At 38.6% G+C, this 20,883-nt stretch overlaps 2 protein-coding genes across 5 annotated transcripts; one reads left to right on the top strand and one right to left on the bottom strand.

Annotated features, from left to right (window-relative positions):
* The first annotated feature begins 2,916 nt into the window (after positions 1-2,916).
* On the top strand, positions 2,917-4,513 carry LOC128866609 (beta-1,3-galactosyltransferase brn). Its single transcript, XM_054107476.1, has one exon. The coding sequence runs from the start codon at positions 2,960-2,962 to the stop codon at positions 3,938-3,940; it is 981 nt and encodes a 326-aa protein (XP_053963451.1). The 5' UTR covers positions 2,917-2,959; the 3' UTR covers positions 3,941-4,513.
* A 1,004-nt stretch (positions 4,514-5,517) lies between these two features.
* Positions 5,518-20,375, bottom strand: LOC128866604 (glycerol-3-phosphate acyltransferase 3). 4 transcript variants are annotated; one of them, XM_054107469.1, is made up of 7 exons: positions 20,109-20,372; positions 19,672-19,905; positions 18,733-18,975; positions 17,592-17,828; positions 17,133-17,366; positions 15,652-15,908; positions 5,518-5,907 (listed from the first exon to the last, which is right to left on the bottom strand). In XM_054107469.1, the coding sequence occupies exons 1-7, from the start codon at positions 20,244-20,246 to the stop codon at positions 5,610-5,612; spliced, it is 1,641 nt and encodes a 546-aa protein (XP_053963444.1). In that variant the 5' UTR covers positions 20,247-20,372; the 3' UTR covers positions 5,518-5,609. The 4 variants fall into 4 exon arrangements, with proteins under 4 accessions (XP_053963444.1, XP_053963445.1, XP_053963446.1 ...); XM_054107472.1 differs by having other exon boundaries at positions 5,875-5,907; positions 15,648-15,908; positions 20,109-20,375; XM_054107470.1 differs by lacking the exon at positions 17,133-17,366 and having other exon boundaries at positions 20,109-20,371.
* Positions 20,376-20,883: the final 508 nt, after the last annotated feature.

Consider the following 20,883-nt stretch of genomic DNA (forward strand, 5'->3'; position numbering starts at 1 on the left):
ATCTACAAAATGTACACCATTATTGCTTATGACTTGAAATAAATAATGGAGTGGATGTGCCCATTTCCAAAGGGAAACATTTGGAAGGGAAACATTTTGTTCGATGGTTAAAGACGCCTGCGGAAGAGAGAAGGGAACTCGTCTCCCGTACTGGCGACACGCTTTGTGCTTCTTATTCGTATTTCCAATATTAGAGCAATTTTTGACAGTTGCTTCATTTGTTTTCTTCTTTTGTGGGAGAAAGTTCTGAGTCATGTGTTGGTTTTCAATCAAATGGCAGATATCAACGATGACAAACATCCGAACGCTGCTTGGGAAATGCAGGATTATTTTTGTTAGTAAAGTAGGTATACTTTAAAAAAGTAATGGAACATGTTTATGTTAAATTCTAATTTTCCGTCCATTTCTAGATACTCAAGTTAATTTTTAGTTAATTATTTATATGTGAAGTATTATATTAATTAATTTTTTATTCAAGTACTAATATATATACAGGTATCCCTCGTATAACGCGATAGTTACGTTCCAGAAGAATTGCGCGTTATGTAATTCCGCGTTATCTAAAACATAGTTTTCATATAAATTTGGGGGTTATGTTCCAATAGGTTTTTTTTAAAATAAAATACATACAAAATAACAGATGCACATCTACTTCAACTCAATACTAAAGTTCAGGCTTTATAATACAATTAAAAACACAAAACAAAAAATTTAAAATCAAACTAAAACAAATTAAAGATTTATTAAAAACTTTATTGTTATTCTTCAAACTTCATATGGTAATTAATCTGTTTCACTGTCTTCAAAGATCTTTGCACGTGGGCGTTTTGGGGGAGCAATAGCTTCATCAGAAGATATTTCTTCAACATAGTTTTCGCTATTGGATAAGAAACTAGTTGTGGGACTTGTGGCTCTTCTACTGGTTTTATAATTGCAAAATCTGTTATCAGTTTTTGGTGGGTGGTTTTTTTAAGCTCCTTTTCAATTTCGTAATAAGGTGCTAGATTAATATCTATTCTATCTATCTAAGACAAAAAAGGGTAATTCTCGGTTTACATTAAAAATACATTACATATTATAAATATGTGGTACTCAAATTAGTGTTACCAGATTTTATAATTATGTATTTTCGCCTTCGCATTATATAAGCCTAAATTTCGCGTTGTACTGAAACCTAATTTTTCCAAATCGCGTTATATCGAAACCGCGTTGTATAAGACCGCGTTATACAAGGGATACCTGTATATATATATGTAAAAAAAAAACAACAAATTATTTATTATTTAACCAGTTTTCATTCTTCATTGAAATATTTAAGAAACTGTTCACGAACGTTCCCCGCTCTACATGTTAGCGGGTTGTAGAATATATGCGAAACAGAAGATGCTAAAGTAGTAAACGTTAAAATGTTGCCGAAAACAATTTTGCCGGGTGACTGCGAATGAAACATGAAAAGAGAATTTCCAGTTGCCTCCATATGACCCGATTTACACGAGGGGACATCTGGAAGGGGAACATTTTGTTCAAGGGTGAAGGACGGTCGGGTAAGAGAGAAGGGATTTTGTCTCCCGTACTCGGCGACACGCTTTGCTCTTCTTATTCGTATTTCTTATCTTAAAGCAATTTTTGACAGTTGCTTCATTCGTTTTCTTCTTTTGTGGAAGAAAGTTCTAAGTTGGTTTTCAATCAAACGGAAGATAACAACGATGACAAACATCCGAACGCTGCTTGGGAAATGCACGATTATTTTTGCTAGTAAAGTAGGTATAATTTAAAATAGTTATGGGACATGTTTATATTGATTTCTAATTTTTCCCTGCATTTCAAGTTAATTATTTACATATGAAGTATTTTTAATTTAATTTTTTTTATTCAAGTATAAGAATTTATAAATATATTTCAATAAAAAAAACAACGAATTATTTATTATTTAACCAGTTTGCATTTTTCATTCATATATTTAAGAAACTGTTGTCGAAAGCTCTCTGCTTTACATGTAAGCGCGTGCTAGAATACATCCGAACCAGACGATGCTAAAGTATTAAATGTCAAAATGTCGCGGAAACATTTTTGCCCGTGTGTACGCGAATGAAACATCAAAACAGAATTTCCAGTGTCTCCCTTCCAGATGTCTCCTCGTCTAAATCGGGACAATGTAACACCGGATCTACACAAGGATATATCTGGAAGGGAAACACTGGAAACTCTCTTTTCATGTCTCATTCGCGGCCACTCGGGCAAAATTGTTTTCGGCAACATTTTGACGTTTACTACTCCAGCATCTTCTGGTTCGAATATATTCTACGACCCGCTAACATGTAAAGCGGAAAACATTCGTGAATAATTTCTTAATTATATGAATGAAAAATGCAAACTGGTTAAATAATAAATAATTTGTTGATTTGTTATTTAAATATAGTTGTAAATTGTTGTACTTGAATAAAAAATATTAAACTAAAAATACTTCATATATAAATAATTAACTTAAAATTATCTTGAGTATCTATAAATGCGGGGAAAAATTAGAATTCAACATAAACATGTCCCATAACTATTTTAAATTATACCTACTTTACTAGGAAAAATGCATTTTCCAACAGCGTTCGGATGTTTGTCGTCGTTGTTATCTTCCGTTTGATTGAAAACCAACACATAACTCAGAACTTTCTCCCACAAAAGAAGAATACAAATGAAGCAACTGACAAAAATTGCTTTAAGATAAGAAATACTAACAAGAAGCACGGCGTGTCGCCAGTGCAGGAGAAAAATTCCCTTCTCTCTGCCGCGGCCGTCCTTCTCCAACAAACAAAATGTTTCCCTTCCAAATGTTTCCGTGTGTAAATGGGCACTAAATCCGATGAATTGGAAACACGTTTATATGTATACACTTAATCGACTACAATATACATTCTAAATATTTTGATGTATATGGTCCATTCCAATAGAATGGATTTGTAAAATGGGATGTTATTTCGGCAGATATATTAAAAGTTTTGCTCTAGTTGGGATAGCTTTTTATATATTGGATTATATCGGGATCTTGAAACACTGCATCGAGTTAGATTATGGCAGACATTTTAATTACCCATCTGGTTTGCCCAGTGATTATAACTATTCATTTATTAATAATGTTTCGGAAAAATGTCGATTGACACCCAAGTTAGTAATAATAGTAAAATCTGCTGTTGAAAATATTGGTCGTCGGAACATTATTCGCCGCACTTGGGGGTTTGAACATCGTTTTTCTGATGTAGAAATAAGACGTGTATTTTTACTTGGCTTAAGTACAGATCCGCATATGAGACGAATGGTGGACATCGAGTCAACTAATCAAAAAGATATTGTGCGAATGGACTTTTTAGATGCTTACTTTAACAATACTATCAAAACAATAATGGGCATGAAATGGGCACTTACCTACTGCAGTAATAGTGACTTTTTTTTTTTTGTGGATGATGATTATTATGTGTCAATTAAAAATGTATTAAAATTTGTAACCAATCCCGATATGTATCCCAAATCTGTTAAAAAAAAATTAAGCACAAATAGTGTGAAAAACCATCTTTTTTCTGGTTTTGTATTGCAATCACCTCCTCATAGACACAAATTTAGTAAGTGGTATGTACCTCTCAGTGAATATCCTTTTGATCTGTGGCCGCCATACGTAACAGCCGGGGCATTTGTGCTCAATCGAAATGCATTATCTAAACTATTCTACAGTGGAATACATTTAAAAAGATTTAGATTTGATGACATATTCTTGGGAATAGCTGCCCTAAAAGCTAATTTAACCATGAAGCATTGTGACATGTTCTGCTTTATTAAACCGGAATATAAAGGACCGTCCAGTTTTGAATTTATTATTGCATCACATGGATTTCAAAATAGTGTAGAACTAGAGTCGATTTGGAATGAATGTCGTTCAGCTGGCTTCGCATAATAAATGAAATTGGTCTTTGTGCCGACTAATCTGCACAAGATTTCCTATTGAATTTGTTTAAAATAAATAATATACATTTTATTGTCTAAGTATTTAATATAGGTGATATATTATATATTGACTAACTTATTATCCTCGTAAGTGCCGTGATAAAAAAATGTTCATATAGGTTTAAGTTGAATATATTTGGTGAGCTAAATAAACATAATTTGTACAGTGAAAATTGTTTTTCGTTATTTTTTGTTCGTTTTTATGGTGTTTATATCCTTGTTTTTATAGTTACGTGGTATTACAAAAATTCATGCCGTAAACTGTATATGTATTACGTGTGACTTGGCGGTCAAGTTTTAAAGATATCTTATAAACTAAACTATTCCAAATAACTGCATTTGTTAGTCGACTGGATGCTATAATAATAACCAAATCATTTCAATTGATAATAATAAGCTATTATGACTAATTAACCGTTACATTTATCCACATATTACAAAAGGCAGCCAATATGATGTTTTAAAATTGGTAAACTAACCGAAGCAGTGAGAAACAGACGCAGATTTATCATCATTAATAATATGACCTGACAACCGCATGGTTAAGGTCAAAATAACGTTTGTATAATTGCGAATATCCAGCATGAAGCATCCAAAAAGATTTTTTAAAATTATAAGCGGCAATAAAAATAGTTTATTCTTATTGTACTATTCGTTCCACGTACCTTATTCTTGAAAGTTTATTTGTTTAAATTTATCAATTTGAATAGAAAGAAATATTTCTCTCTGACTTCTTTTTTGTACTAATTTATTCAAACAAAAACAAATACACTATTTCTACACTATCAATAAACTGTTTTTACATTTTGCTTTCTGAATTTCTTTAGAATGTGTTGCGCAATTAGCTTCGATTTGCGATTAACATTTTTGTATGGTTGATTTCAGGTGATTACAAGATGTTGTATATTCCCCGGCGCAAATTAAAGGACCCACGTTTGAGCAGCATTAGCGCCGCCATTATGTTATTTTTTTATTTCACAAATCTTTTTGTATTCATTTAAGCATGAATATTAATATGTAATTTATTTTAAGGTAATAAATACTCTCAGTTTTTCTCAAAAAATTAAGGAAAAACCCGTTGTATGGAGGAGCTGAACCCCGTTAAAAATTGTGTCTATATGTTTGTGTTGTTTTAAGATTTAATAAAAATTATTCTTCTAGTTTTAAATTGGTTGAGATAATTTGGTCAACCTGCTATCTGTGGATCAATTGTTTAATCTGAGATATATTTGAAATCTTTTGAAGTATTGCTTTAATACATTAAAACACCAATTGATTGCTACATTGGGGATATTAAAAAGATTTAACTTCATGAATAATATAAACACTTTTAATTTGTTTCTTATTACTTTCAATATATTTTAACTGTTCACTATCGGAAAATACCATCATACTATTATGAAATATTTTGTCAGGAAAAAACCTATTTTCATCTTTTATACATATTTACATTATCACTATTCCGACACCATTTAATTTTTGATACATAGTTTCATGTACTACAATAAATAAAACAAAAGCAAAAACTTAATATATCTAATACCAGCGCATGTATTTTTGTTTTAATACACATTAATACAAAATTAAATGGGGACTTAGAAATAGTGTGTAAGAAGTGGTTAGTCGCCTTTCAAACGTTTAGTAAATTCCACTTGTTGCATTTCTTTCCATTCTTTCTTTGGTTTCATTCGTTTTAGTTGTCCGTCCCAAACTAAATCTACGAGGCCACCCTGCTTTGCAATAACACTTTTGACACGATTGGCAAAATCTATGGCTGACTCCCCTTCTTGTCGATACATAGGTGGCAAGTACCAAACATCACACACAATAGCCCAAGAAGTCATCATCATATACAAATACTGCATCATTGAATATTTTGAGCTATTCCAGAAAGCATCTCCAAACCGAGGATCATATCTGAAAGTACGAATAAATAAATTAGGGTATTTTCTCTTTGTGGACAAATAAACATACATAGGTTTTGTCTTTGACATGCATTATCTCTAAACCCATTTAAACTTTAAATTTGCAACCAAAAGTAACTTAAAGGCAATTTTATTTTATATCAATAAGTAGAAACAATTTATTAAATAAAAAATCGTTTTATTACTCAAAACATTTTTGTGATTGAATAGGTTAACCAGTTTCTCACAACGTCTACTTCTGCTTTTACTGTTGTTTCTTGTATAAATTTTTCAATTGGTTAACCTCTTGCGCTATAAACTAATTTTCAAAAGGGTGTGACTATCCCGTGCAAAAAAATTCCAAATGAGCTTTTACTTGGAATAATTTCTGTTAAAGCTTTGCTCAGATCGCGTGTACGAAATGCACATAATTCTACTATTTATTATTTAATATATAATACATATTTTATATGTATTTATATATGATATTATGTTTAATATAAGATTGGATACTTTTTACAGTTCTTTATTAAGTAAGGAGCACAGAAAGCTCTGAAGACAGGCGTGACACGTCCTTTAAATTTTGAGACCAAATTTCGTTGGACGTGTCCAAATAGAGCAAGAGGTTAAATTTAAAAAGACATGCCTGGTTGTAACAGTATATTTACCTCAAACTGTATACCACTTTCCCGTGAATATCGAACTTTTTCTTTCACTAACTGTACTAATAAATTTTTCATTAAATCAAGTTAAATATTAATCCTAAACTGTTTACGAAGATTATACACGAACGTATATTGAGAATTGTATGTTGTTTTTTATATATCGATCACTTTGCTGTCCATATTTACTTCCCCTGTTTGTCAAACCTTAATTTCTTCATGTTTTTATGTTTATGTTTATTTCTTCCTCACAGGTGCTCAATAGAGTTAAGGTCGCTACTAGGAGAATACGGCAGTACTTTTTAAACATTATATAATAACCATTCTTTAGTGATCACCACTAGTATCCAATTTTGCAGCAGATGAAGCCAATATATTATATATATATATATATATATAATTGGCGCTTACTCTCTTTTCCCTACTGTTTAAGCCGATTCTGAAAGGTACATATTTTTTATGAGTGTTTTCATGGCAGAAATACACTCGGAGGCTTGCCAAGATTACCCGCGTTTTTGTTGTTTTGTTGTTTTAACAGTAATGATAGCCCTGTCAGTGTAGGGCATATCATCGGTCGTCTTCGCCTACCTCATCTAGGGGTAGGCCCAGGAAACATGCTGTTTCGAGAGGTTGGGTCCAGAGGGAGAGGGGTGTTAAATGAGTAGGTTTTAGGGGGCATGTGAAGAGGTGGTTAGTGTTGTGCGGGGTACCTTCACATGCCGGACATGTGTTTGGAATGTCGGGGTCAATTCTGGATATGTAGGAGTTTAACTTGCTACAGTATCCAGAACGTAGTTGTGCCAGTGTCACACGAGTCTCACGGGGAAACTGGAGCTCTTCGTCTGCAATAGGTGGTGGTTGGACTCCGATTACGGCATTCACAGGACGGGAGTTCATGAAGGTGGTGATGGTCTCCCGGTGGATGTCGTTTATTGACTGTCTAAATACTGTCCGGTCCAGTAGGTTGCGGTCAGTTTTGTCCTGGATTTCGTCAGCGTAGTCTAAAAGGTGTCTCCTGACGTGCCTGGGAGGCGGCTCAGGCTCAAGTAGGTGTCTGCAGGGGTGAAACCTGCGCTAACATCCAAGCAGGAACTGCTTGCTGAGCAGTTTGTTATACTCCACTACTGTTAGCATTTGTTCCTCGTTATGTAAGTGTTGAATGGGGGACATCAGGAGGCAACCGGTCGCTGTCCGAATGGCGGTATTTTGACATGTCTGTAGCTTTATCCACTGCGTGTCACTATTTCCAGGCGACCAGACAGGCGCAGCATAGTTCAGAACTGGCCGACCAATTGCCTTAAATGTCGAAAGCAACAGTTCTTTGTCTTTGCTCCAAGAGCTGCCGACAAGCGATTTGAGGACCTTGTTGCGATTTTGGACTTTAGTGGCAATTGCGGTTGTGTGCGCAGAGAAGGAGAGCAAGCTGTCAAAGGTTACACCTAAAATTTTGGGGTTGTTTACCGACGGAATTGGTGTGTCGTCGACTTTTACCTTAAGGGACAGCTTGACCTCCTTTGTCCAGGTGGTAAAGAGGGTCGCCGTGGACTTGGTGGGGAAAGTTGAAGATTCCTCGCAGTGAAAAAGCGAGAAAGGTCGGTGAGGTAGTTGTTCACTTTGGAACACAGGCCGTCAATGTCATTGCCCGACGCCATTATCGTGCAGTCGTCAGCGTATGAGATCAGGGAAACTCCCGCTGGTGGCTGGGGGAGCTTCGAGACGTAGAAGTTGAACAGCAAGGGAGAAAGGACCCCACCCTGTGGTACACCTTGCTTAATCTTCCTCTGCTTTGATGTTTGATCTCGAAAAATCACTGACGAGTGCCGACCGCTCAGGTAGTTTGCCGACCACCTGTTGTTGTTGTTGCTGTTGTAGCAGTATCTTCGCCCTGTCAGTGTAGTGTAATTACCGGTCGTCTTCGTCTAGCTCATCTAACGGTAGGCCCAGGAAACTGGCTGTTTCGACGGGTTGGATCCAGAGGGAGAGAGGTGTTAGATGAGTGGGTTTGATGGGGCATGTTGAAAGGTGGTTAGTGTCGTGCGGGGTGCCTTCACATGCTGGACATATGTTTAGTATGTCGGGGTCGATTCTGGATAGATAGGAGTTAAACCTGCTACAGTATCCAGAACGTAATTGTGCCAAGATTACGCGGGACTCTCGGGGAAGCTGGAGCTCTTCGTCTGCAATAGGTGGTGGTTGGACTCCGATAACGGCATTCGGGGGTCGGAAGCTTAAGAAGGTGGTAAGGGTCTCCCGATGAATGTCGTTAATGGCCTGTCTGTATACTGTCTGATCCTGGAGTGGTCTGTCTGTTTTGTCCTGGATCTCGTCCACGTAGTTGAGGAAGTGTCTCCTGATGTGCCTGGGAGGTGGCTCAGGCTCGAGCAGGTGTCTGCATGGGTGAGGCCTACGGTGACACCCTAGCAGAAACTGTTTGCCGAGCATTTTGTTGTGCTCCTTAACAGGGAGCATGTGAGCCTCGTCATGCAAGTGTTGGATTGGGGACATCAGGAGACATCCTGTCGCGGTCCTAATGGCAGTATTCTGGCAGGTCTGGAGCTTCGTCCACTGAGTACCACTGGTTCCAGGCGACAAGACAGGCGCGGTATAGTTGAGAACCGGTCGGCCTATTGCTTTGAAAGTCGACAGCAACATTTCTTTGTCTTTGCCCCAAGTGCTGCCGGCGAGCGACTTGTGGACCTTTTTGCGATTCTGTACTCTCGTTGCAATAGCGGTTGTGTGCGCTGAGGAGAGCAAGCTGTCGAAGGTGACTCCCAAAATTCTGGGGTTATTAACCGTCGATATTGGGGTATCATCGACGTGCACCTGAAGTTGCAGCTTGACCTCCTTTGTCCAGGTGGTAAAAAGGGTCGCCGTGGATTTAGTGGGAGAAAGTTTTAAGTTTCTCGCAGTGAAGAAGCGAGAAAGGCGGGCGAGGTAGTCGTTTACTTTAGAGCATAGGCCTTCAATGTCATTGCCCTACGCCATTATCGTGCAGTCGTCGGCGTATGAGACCAGTAAGACTCCCTCTGGTGGCTGAGGGAGTTTCGAAACATAGAAATTAAAAAGCAAGGGTGAAAGGACACCACCCTGCGGTACTCCTTGCTTTATTTTTCTCTGTTTAGAAGTTTGGTCTCGAAATATCACCGACGAGTGACGACCACTCAGGTAGTTCGCGGTCAACCTCTTCAGCCCTGGCGGGAGTGTCGACTGTAAAATGTCATCTAGTAGCGTGGCGTGGCTGACTGTATCGAAAGCCTTTTGTAGGTCCAACGCTACTAGGACAGTCCTCTCGCAGGGGCGGTTTTGGTTTAGTCCGCGGTTTACCTGGGTGTTTATGACGGTGAGTGCCGTGGTGGTGCTGTGCACTCTACGGAAACCATGCTGGTGTGAGGCTGGAGTCAGGTGTTCTGTGAGGAGTGGGAGTAGAAGGGCTTCAAGCGCCTTCACTACTGGGGAAAGGAGAGTTATCGGACGATAAGACTCCCCTTGGTTGGCGGGTTTCCCAGGCTTCAGTAGTGGGACCACTCTCCCTAATTTCCACTTATCAGGAATGATGAGAGTGGCCATGGACAGGTTGAAGACCTTAGTGAGGTATTCTACTCCCAATGGACCCAGCTTTTTCAACATCAGCATGTTAAGTCTGTCGGAACCGACTTTTGATGGTTTCATATGTTTGATGGCCCCCTGAACCTCGTCGCTGGTGAAAGCAAGCGGTGCACTGTTGTATGGCAGTTTGTGCAACCGTCTGGTGACACAACGTTTGGATCTGTCGACCGGAGGATGCAGTATAAATTGCCGGCTAAAACCGCTCGCGCATCTCTTCGGGTCCGACGAAGTACGACCGTTGGAAGGTGATATCCACCTTGTCGTTGTGATTCGTCGGGTTCGACAGGGACCTTACGGTGGACCAGAGCTTGCTCACACCAGAGGTGAAGTTACAGGACTTCAGATGCTCTACCCATTTGGTCCGTTTATGTTGGGTCACCAGTTGCCGGATCTCCGAATTGAGATCCTTTATTCGAGGATCCCCGGGATCGGCCTGGCGTAGACGGTCACGCTCGTTTGCCAAAACGGCTGCTTCGGCTGGGAAATTGGGACGTAATTCCCGGATCCGTCCAGCAGGTATGAAGCGAGCCGCGGCGGCTGTGATCGCCTTGCGGAATGCGCGTTCGCCTGCGCGCATATCGGTGGGAGTGGGTAGGGCTGCGACGATGTCCTCAGTAAATTCCGCGAATCTGGTCCAATCAGCTTTGTTAAAGTTGATGTATGACCGGTGATCCGCGGAAACAAAGTCGGCAGGTCTCTCGATCGAGATGATAATGGGCAAGTGGTCTGATGCAAGCGATAGCATAGGTCGCCAGGTTATGCTATTTATCAGGCCAGCGCTAGCAATTGTTATATAAGGCGAGCTGCTACAATTGCCCACTACCCTAGTGGGGGCGTCGTCGTTTACAGTGCTGAATGTCGAATCGTCTATATGCTCTGCCAATAGCTGTCCCCTACGATCATTTGGCAGGCTTGAATGACAAAGATCGTGATGCGCGTTAAATTCACCTACTACCAATCGGTTTTCTCCCCTGATGAGCGCACCAATATCGGGGAGATATCCTGCCGGGCAGCAGGTGACAGGGGGTATGTAAATATTATATATTTCGAGCTCGGCATCGCCTGACCGGACAGCTATACCTTGACGTTCTAAGGTGCTGTCCCTGTGGTCGATGCCTTCATCAATAAGACGATACTGCACTGAATGGTGTACTATGAACGCTAGGCCACCACCGTTGTCTCGCTCGCGGTCCTTTCGGTGCACATTGTAGCCGTCCCTGGTAATCAGGGGGGAGCTAGCGTACAGTTTTGTCTCCTGGACCGCAGCTATCTTGATTCCGAACCGACTCATGAAGTCGACTATCTCGTCAATCTTGCTCGTGAGTCCGTTGCAGTTTAGTTGCAAAAGCTTGAAGCTTCGCGGGAGTGTCGTCGTAATTCGGGGGGTGAGGGATGCGTGATGTTGTCTGTGTTGGTCCTGCTGTGCGTTCCGCAAAATGGGTAGTGGCCTGATGTTGACTGATGGCCGCGCCACTGGGGGCGGTTGGGGGTGCAGAGCTCTGCAGCAGGGGGCAACGTAGTCGCGTGTCCACTCACGGGTGGTGTGCAGGCCGGGGCACCTCCGAAAATGACACCAGCCACTGCAGGAATTGCATTGGACAGTTGTCAAGTTCCGAGGAACTACGGTCTGACACACGGAGCAGACTGTGCGGGGGACCAAAAGCTGCTGGTTTGTCCCCGCACTGGGGTAGGAGCAGGAGGGTTGTCAGTTAGTGAGGGAGTTGTGTTGCTCTTGGGGGCTCCTTACCGTTGAGGTGTTATTTGTGGCGGCAGTGTGATGTGCCGGCACTGAGGGCAGTGTAGCCGTAGAGGCGGGGGCCGCCTGTGAGCGGGAGCAACACGTGGCCACATACCTTGTGGACCACTCCCTGTGTGTCTTAAGGCCTGAGCAGGTCTTAAGATGGCACCACCCGTTGCACTGGTTACACCTAACCGAGGTGGAGTTCGGGTGGAGCCGTTTGTGGCAAATGCAGCAGTAGAATACTTCTGGTCCGGGGCTGGGTTCGACGCCAGCCCGGAAGAGAAGTATTTGGAGCAAACTAGCTGCAATGAGTTGCTCCTGTGACGAAAGATTGCGGGTAAAATACGGTACACTAGACAGGGCTAGTATACTGGGGCAGCAGCCCTTGGTCGGGAAAAACCCGAGTCATTCCGGTAACGTAGAACCGGCTGCCATGGGAATGTGCGGACCGCCTCTTCAGACTGATAAATATCATCTAGTAGCGTGGAATGGCTGACTGTGTCGAAAGCCTTCTTCAGGTCCAACGCTACTAGGGCAGTCCTCTCGCAAGGGCGATTACCCGCGTATTTTATGCCAATTGCACCCACTCCATAACGCTGTCTCCTCCGTGGTTTATCGTCTTATTCAGTTATTTGTTGTTCAGCGTTTGTCCCTCCTTGCACGATAAAAACAAGCACTCATCAGACCTACATAAATTAAACTTGAACTCATCTGCAAAAATTACAGTATCCGAAAAATCATTGTCGCGGTGGAGATATTCCCTAGCGTAAACGTTTAACAATATTTTGTTTTAATAAATGTGGTTTATAGCGCAGCGAATGTAGACAAATTCAAAATTTATGGACTATGGAAAATACTCCTACAACCACAACACGCAAAGAATAGTGCATTATAACGCAATAACGGTTCTTACTAATAAAATTGCAACTTTAAAGTTTAAATACATAATCCTTTAGTGTACAGGTTTTTTTCTGTTCACTGTAAACATATAGTCATAATTGAACGTCTCCACGACACTCGGTTCTACGTTACCGAAACGACCCGGATTTATATCCGGCCAAGGACTGTCACTTCAGCAGCATTCCCCGTATGTATGTAAGTATGGGAATGTTTATGCTGCTACAACAACAACAAGTCATAATTTAAGCCTATATTTTTTGATTTGGGTTTGGCAGAGCTTCTCCAATTTGTGCCACTGCCTGTCGAGAGTTAACCGCTATCGGGAAAAATATATAATTTATCCATAGATTGAATGAACGGTAGTCGCGTATACCAACTAGATTACGGTGGCCCGTGAGCAAATTAAATTTATTCTAAAGCTGCATTTACATGAGGCGATTTTCACATCGCCTGTGATGTTGCTTACCAAGAGCATTTACACAAGCAATAAAAGTTGAATGCACTTGAAAACTTATTGTACTTATTTACATCACACTAATCTTAGTTTATTAGTGTGAAAACCCGTCTTAGTATGTTATCAAATTATTTTAAATTTTCAAATGGACATAGCTGAGTTTGTTTAAAAATTGCCTGTGTTGTTCAAAAAATTATCATAAATATACTTTATGTACTAACGCCGTTCGTTGTTACATTTTTCATTAAATCGTTTTTGACTATACAGGGTTTGATTGAAAAGTAATGAGCCTTCCCGCGCGGAGCGTCCGCCAAGCGATCAACCGAATCGGCTGGTGGGGGAAAATTATCGTTGGACCTTCCTCTTCCACTAGAAACCGGTCCCAGTGCGCTGGCAACAGCGTTGCAGTCAATATCGCTCCGCGCGTGAAAGCTGTTTTAAAAGTGTGTTAGGATTTTGCAGTGGCGAAAATGCAGCGATCGTTGGAGCAACGTTACTGGATTAAATTTTGAAAAAAACCGCGTCGCCCGGGTTCGGCCCGACCTCGTCAACAATTGGACCCTTCATCACGACAATGCGCCGGCGCACACCGCCTTCCTCTGCATTGGCCAAGATGGGGGTTCCGGTGCCTCCCCACCCCTACAACCCAGACCTGTCCCCTCCGGACTTCTTCTTGTTCCCGCGCCTGAAAAGAATGCTGAAGGGGAGGCGTTTCGACTCCATCGAGGCGATCAAAAAAACTGTGACAGCCGAATTGAACGCAATTCCGGCGGATGAGTTTAAAAAAAGTTTCCTGCAGTGGAAGGACCGCTACCAGCGGTGTATTGACGCTCAAGGGTCTTATTTTGAAGAATATTAGTTGTATAAGCCAAAAGGTTTAATAAAACTGCTTAAAAAAAATAAGGCTCATTACTTTTCAACCAAACCCTGTAAACTGCAAATTTTAAACCGGCGCAGGGCAAAAATAGCACAAAAGACAAGATTGAATCAAGTTCTTACAGATAATATATTTTCGTTATGGAGAATTTTTGCTGGTAAAACTTATTCAGCTCTAAATGAACTGTCATTTTGCTCTTTCAATTTTTGAGTGATGGATAATTTTTTGGTGTTACTGTGCACCTACTTGCCAAATTTATGAATCCGACAAAGCCGACTAATAAATCGTCTGCCCACTTTCGGGCACGTGACTTATTCGCTTTCTATAAAATTTAAACACAATTACACAAGCGATTTTGACTAATAAATCGTCTGCCCACTTTCGGGCACGTGACTTATTCGCTTTCTATAAAATTTAAACACAATTACACAAGCGATTTTGAATCGCTTAGAAAATCTCCCCTTACATAAAAAATACTGCCTAATATAAACACGCTACATGGCCATAAAAATACAAGTCCCTATTACAGTCAGTTCTTTGCTTCCGCCACGACCAAGATTTATATCTGGCCTATGACTGTCAACTCAGCAGCATTCCCCAAAAATGTATTGAGAATGCTTTAGCTGTTAAAACAACATCACAGGATACAATGTCCATCAATCTCAATTACATTACAGACTTATACATACATACATACGTATAATTTACAGCCATTGTTGGCAATCATATATGCGCATCCTTTCTCGAAAAAATATTCCCGAAATGGACATTGGTCGGTGTTCGGAATCAAAAATACTGAACAGGTCTGCTAGTTATTACTATTTTAGCTCAATTTGGAGCACATACTATATGTCGATGAAATATCTTTCTAATATTTATATTTTTTGGTGCTTTTAAATATTAATCACAACCATAGAGATAATCGGTTTTACGAACTTCCTTTAATATAATCCACCTCATAAAATAATACAATGTTAACATACGTCTGCACGTATCAAATCTTCATCGGTTGCTAGTTATCAGCCAACAATAGCTCGGTCGCGGCGTGTTGTTATTGTTATAGTAGTTTATCAACCCCTGCCGGGCACCGTGAAGTCACGAGTCGTCGTCGTCAATCTCATCTAACGGTGGGTCCGAGAAACATGCTGATTCAGCGGGATAAGCCCAAAGGGCGAGGGGTGTTGGGTGAGAAACTTTGAGGGGCACGTGAATAGGTGGTTAGCGTCGTGTGGGGTACCTTCATACTCCGGACATATGTTCAGTATGTCGGAGTCGATTCTAGATACGTAGGGTTTAACCTACAACAATATCCTGAACGCAATTGCGCCAAGATGACGCGGGTCTCACGAGACATCTGAAGCTCTTCGTCTGCGATAGGTGGTAGTTGGACTCCGATAATGGTATTCGGGGGTTAGAGTTTAAAAAGGTAGCAAGGAGTCCCGCTGCCATGAGAATAGCTCCGGCGCGGGTCGTTCCATAAGCTTAAAACTAATTTGTGGTTGAGAATACGTACGTACTTAATAGCTACTGGGTAAATGACTCCTCCAACTTCGAAGCTGCCCTTTTTAAATTGCATAACGGACGTGTTGTTTATGCAGGTACCCTCAGGAAATATCAATATTGGAGGGTTATTTGGATTTGATACGTGTTGTCTAAGACGTTCAGCTACTGCATGTCGATCCTTTGCTTCTCCCCTTTCAAACCAAATGTGAGGCGAGGCACGAGCTAATGCTCGCTGCAGCAAACCCAAAAATCCACCATGCCGTTGACCAATCTTGAAAAATATAAAATATACAATATATCAAAACATAAATATTTTGGACTTTTTATAATATACATATATATAGGTATGTACACATACATACATACAATACGCTAGTCAAAAAGCGTTATGTTGCCGATAATGCTGTTTGATTTCATGATTACCCAGATTGTATTCTCTGAGTGAAAAATTGATTTCTACTTTAAGTATAAGAGAAAAATTAAAATACATTGACTGAAAACCAAGGTGGGTTCAACTTTCATCAGCAACATAAACGACTTTTATACGTGATGCGAGTTTTTATACACCAATTTGCATACGTCTGCATATGTATACGTACGTTCAAATGTATTCGTGACGAAGATGGAGTTTTTTAATGAAAATACGTAAAATACGTCAGCGATATTATTAGACGAACATACATATATTCATGCAATTTGCTTATCTACTTTTTTATTGTATTTTTTTCAATACCATTTGGTTTAAAATCTTCTATGGCTTTCACCACAAAGATTTTATCAAATCCTGTATTTTTAAACTGTTGTAATAGAAAATATAGATGCATATGAATATTTTGCTCCGAGGATTAAATATGCACATGCATATATACATATGTACTGAGGTATACGATGTAAGGTCGTTAAGTATGGAACATCATGGTTAAGTAGAACATCAAAAATTAATATACCACAAAGTTCTGAGATTCCGTTATAATAGTTAAACTGATATTACTCAAGACAATCCATAAGTCGTTTTAAGACATTATAAGTGCATATAAAATGTATTGATTTGGAACACTAAAAAACAATTTTTGAGCTTATTTATGGGAAAAAACTAAAAATTAAAAGTTTAGTTCATTACACGTACTTTCTTTTTTAAAAATGTTTATAAAAGGCCAGATTCAATGAGCGTGAAACGACTAAAAGCTGTTCCATTCGCAAGTCGCAATATCGGCAATATTGTTGTGCTCATAATCAAATATAAGTATCTTTGAATAGACATTTAAGTTTTTCTGAAAAAGTTACTAAAATAAAGAATACCACACATCGTCTTTTGAATAAAGGATCACACGATATAATAAGCTGTGAGTCACGGTACTTTGATCTGAGCATCGTAGTTGATCAAAACGTGTCAATTAAATAAAACTCATCCCATACCATATCATACCATCCCTTACAAGTATTTTCTTTGTGCTCCCTCAATTTATGTGATTAGCTATTAATATTTAAAACTTACCAATGAATACGTTTTATCACACATAAGTACTAATACATCGATTGGGCTGGTATGGTTAGCGACACAAATCCCATTTGTGGGTCGATTTTCCATATTATGATAATAAATTACGGCTGAAATTGCACTGGAAAGCACCGAAAAGCAATGACCAAGTACTTGGTCTACCATTCGCCTTTTATATTCACCATCTTTAATATATCCAACTATAGCCGTACAAACAGTCAACCAAACTACCTAATGAATTGCACAGAACACAAAAGCGATTTACATTCATTAAAACATACCCAAGCCATAAACGAAACAATTTTACATAACATACGAAAAATTCATACATATGTATGTATATATGTAAGTACAGACAAAAATGCATAAATATATAGTAACAAATATGTAAGAAGTTGTGAGTGAATGGGGTTGCTTAAAACATAAAAGCTAGTGGGGAAAAACGGATTTTCTCACCAAAGAGAAAGTACAGTCAGTTGAAAGAATAGCGACGTCCAAGGGAGAAGTGTGATTTGCCACACAAAAACCAGAACCTTTTGGTTTGAGTTCTGTATTGTGGAAAGTAATAACTGCCGACAGAGAACGTGTCATGAGGCGAAAAGTAATTTTAAAAGCTAAATCTGCGCAGGGATGTCGAAGAAATTCGAAGGGAATCAGCGCAGCTAAGCTATTAGCAATGACTGCAACACAGACCTATGGATATAGGATATTATTACGTTAGAGTTCAAATAGTTAAAACATTAATTAAATTATATATATGTAATAGCTGAGCTCCGAATTTTTATACAATTATAAAAAATTATATTAATTATATACTCCATAATATGGATATAATATTAAGAATATTAAACATCATGTAAATTGTACAAGTATTTTTGCACATTGGGTTACTATTAGAAAATAGCTTCTGTTCAAAATTTAATTTTTTCGTTCGTGTTCCGGTACGATCGTACTAAAAAATTTCGGCTCACACGCATTCATACATATGTAAAAGGTTGTTCATATAGTGATAAAATAAGTAAATAACAAAGTAGATAAATCGTTTGAGGTGGTCACTTGGTCCCAGATGCGAAGCTCTTGCTTTTTAATATTGCCGCCGAGTTGAAAACGATTCTGACTTCTTTTCAATGCCCGCACTATTCGGCTACAAAACATTGACTTTTGAAATAAGTTTGCAAAATTTCCCAACGTTGTTCAAGCGTACAGCGAGTCGTTTCGTTCGGTGGATATATGATACTGACTTTCTGTCAGATTTCCACGGGAAAGAGGTACCACTTCCAAAATAACATATGATTAAAAAGCCACTATATGTACCACCCAGAAAATATGCATGTATGTCCATATATACACGCATTGCAAGAATTGCTGATAAATAAATGAGAGATCAAGATCAGACCGTAAATAAAGAAAGTCGCAGGAAATATCCGTTGCAATCGTCTTTTATAGCTTGGTATCGCCTTTCATTCTTGAGATAAAAAGTCGTAAAAATGTGCACTTTAAGAATATTAAATAAATTTTCAACTTTGTAAATAATAGTGCTATTCTAATTTCCATTACAATATGCTTAATAACGAATAATAGAACTGCAAAAACTTACGCCAACAAAGCATACAAAAACTCGTAGGGGCATCAAAATGAAGTAACGCACAGCAAAGCCAGCCATCCAAATTAATGTTATCTTCCACGATATAAATTCATAGCGACGATTTGTACGCGTTAATAAATTCCAGCTTTTTAATTCCTCCGCTTCAAAACGTGATGTCACTTCATCCTCGATAATAGATTCAACACCTGCTTTAATGTAGTCTAGGCATTTTTCCAAATTAAACCGAATTTCCTCCTAAAAAGTTAGACGTCAATTCCGTTCCAAAGGATGAGTACATACTTTTACATTCACACATACTTACGTATGTACATCTATTTCATTTAAGTAGTCCCTGCAAGAAGTACTCATTGACATTTGCCGACAGTCCGTTAAATTAAATTAATGTGATTCATGCCAGCATTTAAATCTGATTAGTTTAGAAAATTGCAGTTACGATATGTGCTCGGACAAAAACCTTATTTTAAGGTTAAAGCCACTTTTTGTCTGATACAGACTAACAACTTTCATTGTGGTAATTATTAATTCTATGCATATTCGGATCTAAACTTAATAGAGCACTTAATAAGCAAATTCCAATCAAGTAAATCAAAAATGAATTTGTTGAACATTTCGGAAATACATAGTTATTGCAGGTTCATTGGTTATTTATCTAACCTTTATCTGCTGATTATAACTTTATTAACAGCAATGAAGGAAAACTCTTTATACCATAACCATGCATTTAAGATAGTTGGCTCAAATTTATTTGTTAATAAGATAAGTGAAAGGACTTGCAATAAGACCAGTATGCACCCAGGCCGATTTAATTTTTAACCATTTTCATTTCATTACTTTAGGTCCTTGCAGGGACTGATTTAATATCATATTATCTCAAATTGGGCAATGTATATTTATATGTACATGCATAAAATTTGCTTTCGCAATACTTACATCTTTTGAAGAGTTATCACAGTCCGCAGCCGAAGGCTCGTTGGTTGTTGGAAGAAGTACGCTATCTCTACTAATTAACGTATTACCATTTGTAGTTGGTATACTGGATCCAGTTTTTTTTGCGTAAGATATATTAATGTCATTAGCCTTGGCTTCTATTGAGACATTACAAGACTCCTCACCATCTTTTTTCTGACGTTCTTTCGCAGCAGATTCAATGCTCAGACGACCGAACTAGAATAAATAAAAATTTCAAGTGAAAATAACTGCACTAACACAACCACTTACAATTATATGCTCTTAATATCAATATAAAATTTAACTAGATCAGCTTGAGTTAAAAGTTCATTTCTGGTGCCATATTCAACTATCAGCAAAAATAATAAGTTGTACCTTGATCTACCCTTATCATAACTACTAATAAATTCATGACTTACCTCAAATATCTTTAGCAAAAGTTTTACGTATGCTCTTCGTACACCGACGGATTTATTCACCGCAGACAATATAATTAGAAATGTTATAAATACAATAAAGGGAATGCAGAAAAACTCTAAAAGCGCCGTGCAGAACATTTCTTCCTTCTTCAGATCAATAAAGAAGATGTAATTTCTGCCAAATAATACCCAATCAAGATAGAACTATTAACTAATTCCTCGACCAATTACTTCTGTCGAACAGTAAACATCTCGCCAATGTCAGTTGTCAAAAGTTTCAATGGTGTTACCGGCTCTGTGAAAAAATTACTAGTTACGGTCAAGGCGAATTGAATACTGAAGGTAGCGTCTTCCCTAAACAATAACTTTGTTTTTCGCAATTTTGACGTCAAACGACAAAAAAAAAAAAAAAACAGAACATTTTAACTAAACACACTAATGCAAGTGAAGTGCAGCGTGTTAAATTGTGAAAGTACAAATAAATATAAAGTCTCCAAACGCAGATTTTTGGCGGGTAGCGCCGTGACAAGAGTATGTGTGTATATAGTTTATATGGCTTTAGCCTCCTCACAAGCAAGTAATTTCCTACCTTCTGCTTGTTTATTCGTTGAGTCTGACGGCACAGCGAATTCGGAGGACATCATCTTGTATTCTATCATGTTAAGCAAATTTATCAACATAAGAACATTATTATTTATTAATGCCCATGAAAAATGTTTATCCAACTAATTATCAAGACAAAAATTATTTATTTGAATTTAAATTATATACTTGT

This window comes from Anastrepha ludens, chromosome 6, assembly GCF_028408465.1.
Source record: "Anastrepha ludens isolate Willacy chromosome 6, idAnaLude1.1, whole genome shotgun sequence".
In the NCBI taxonomy this organism is placed as follows: Eukaryota; Metazoa; Arthropoda; class Insecta; order Diptera; family Tephritidae; genus Anastrepha; species Anastrepha ludens.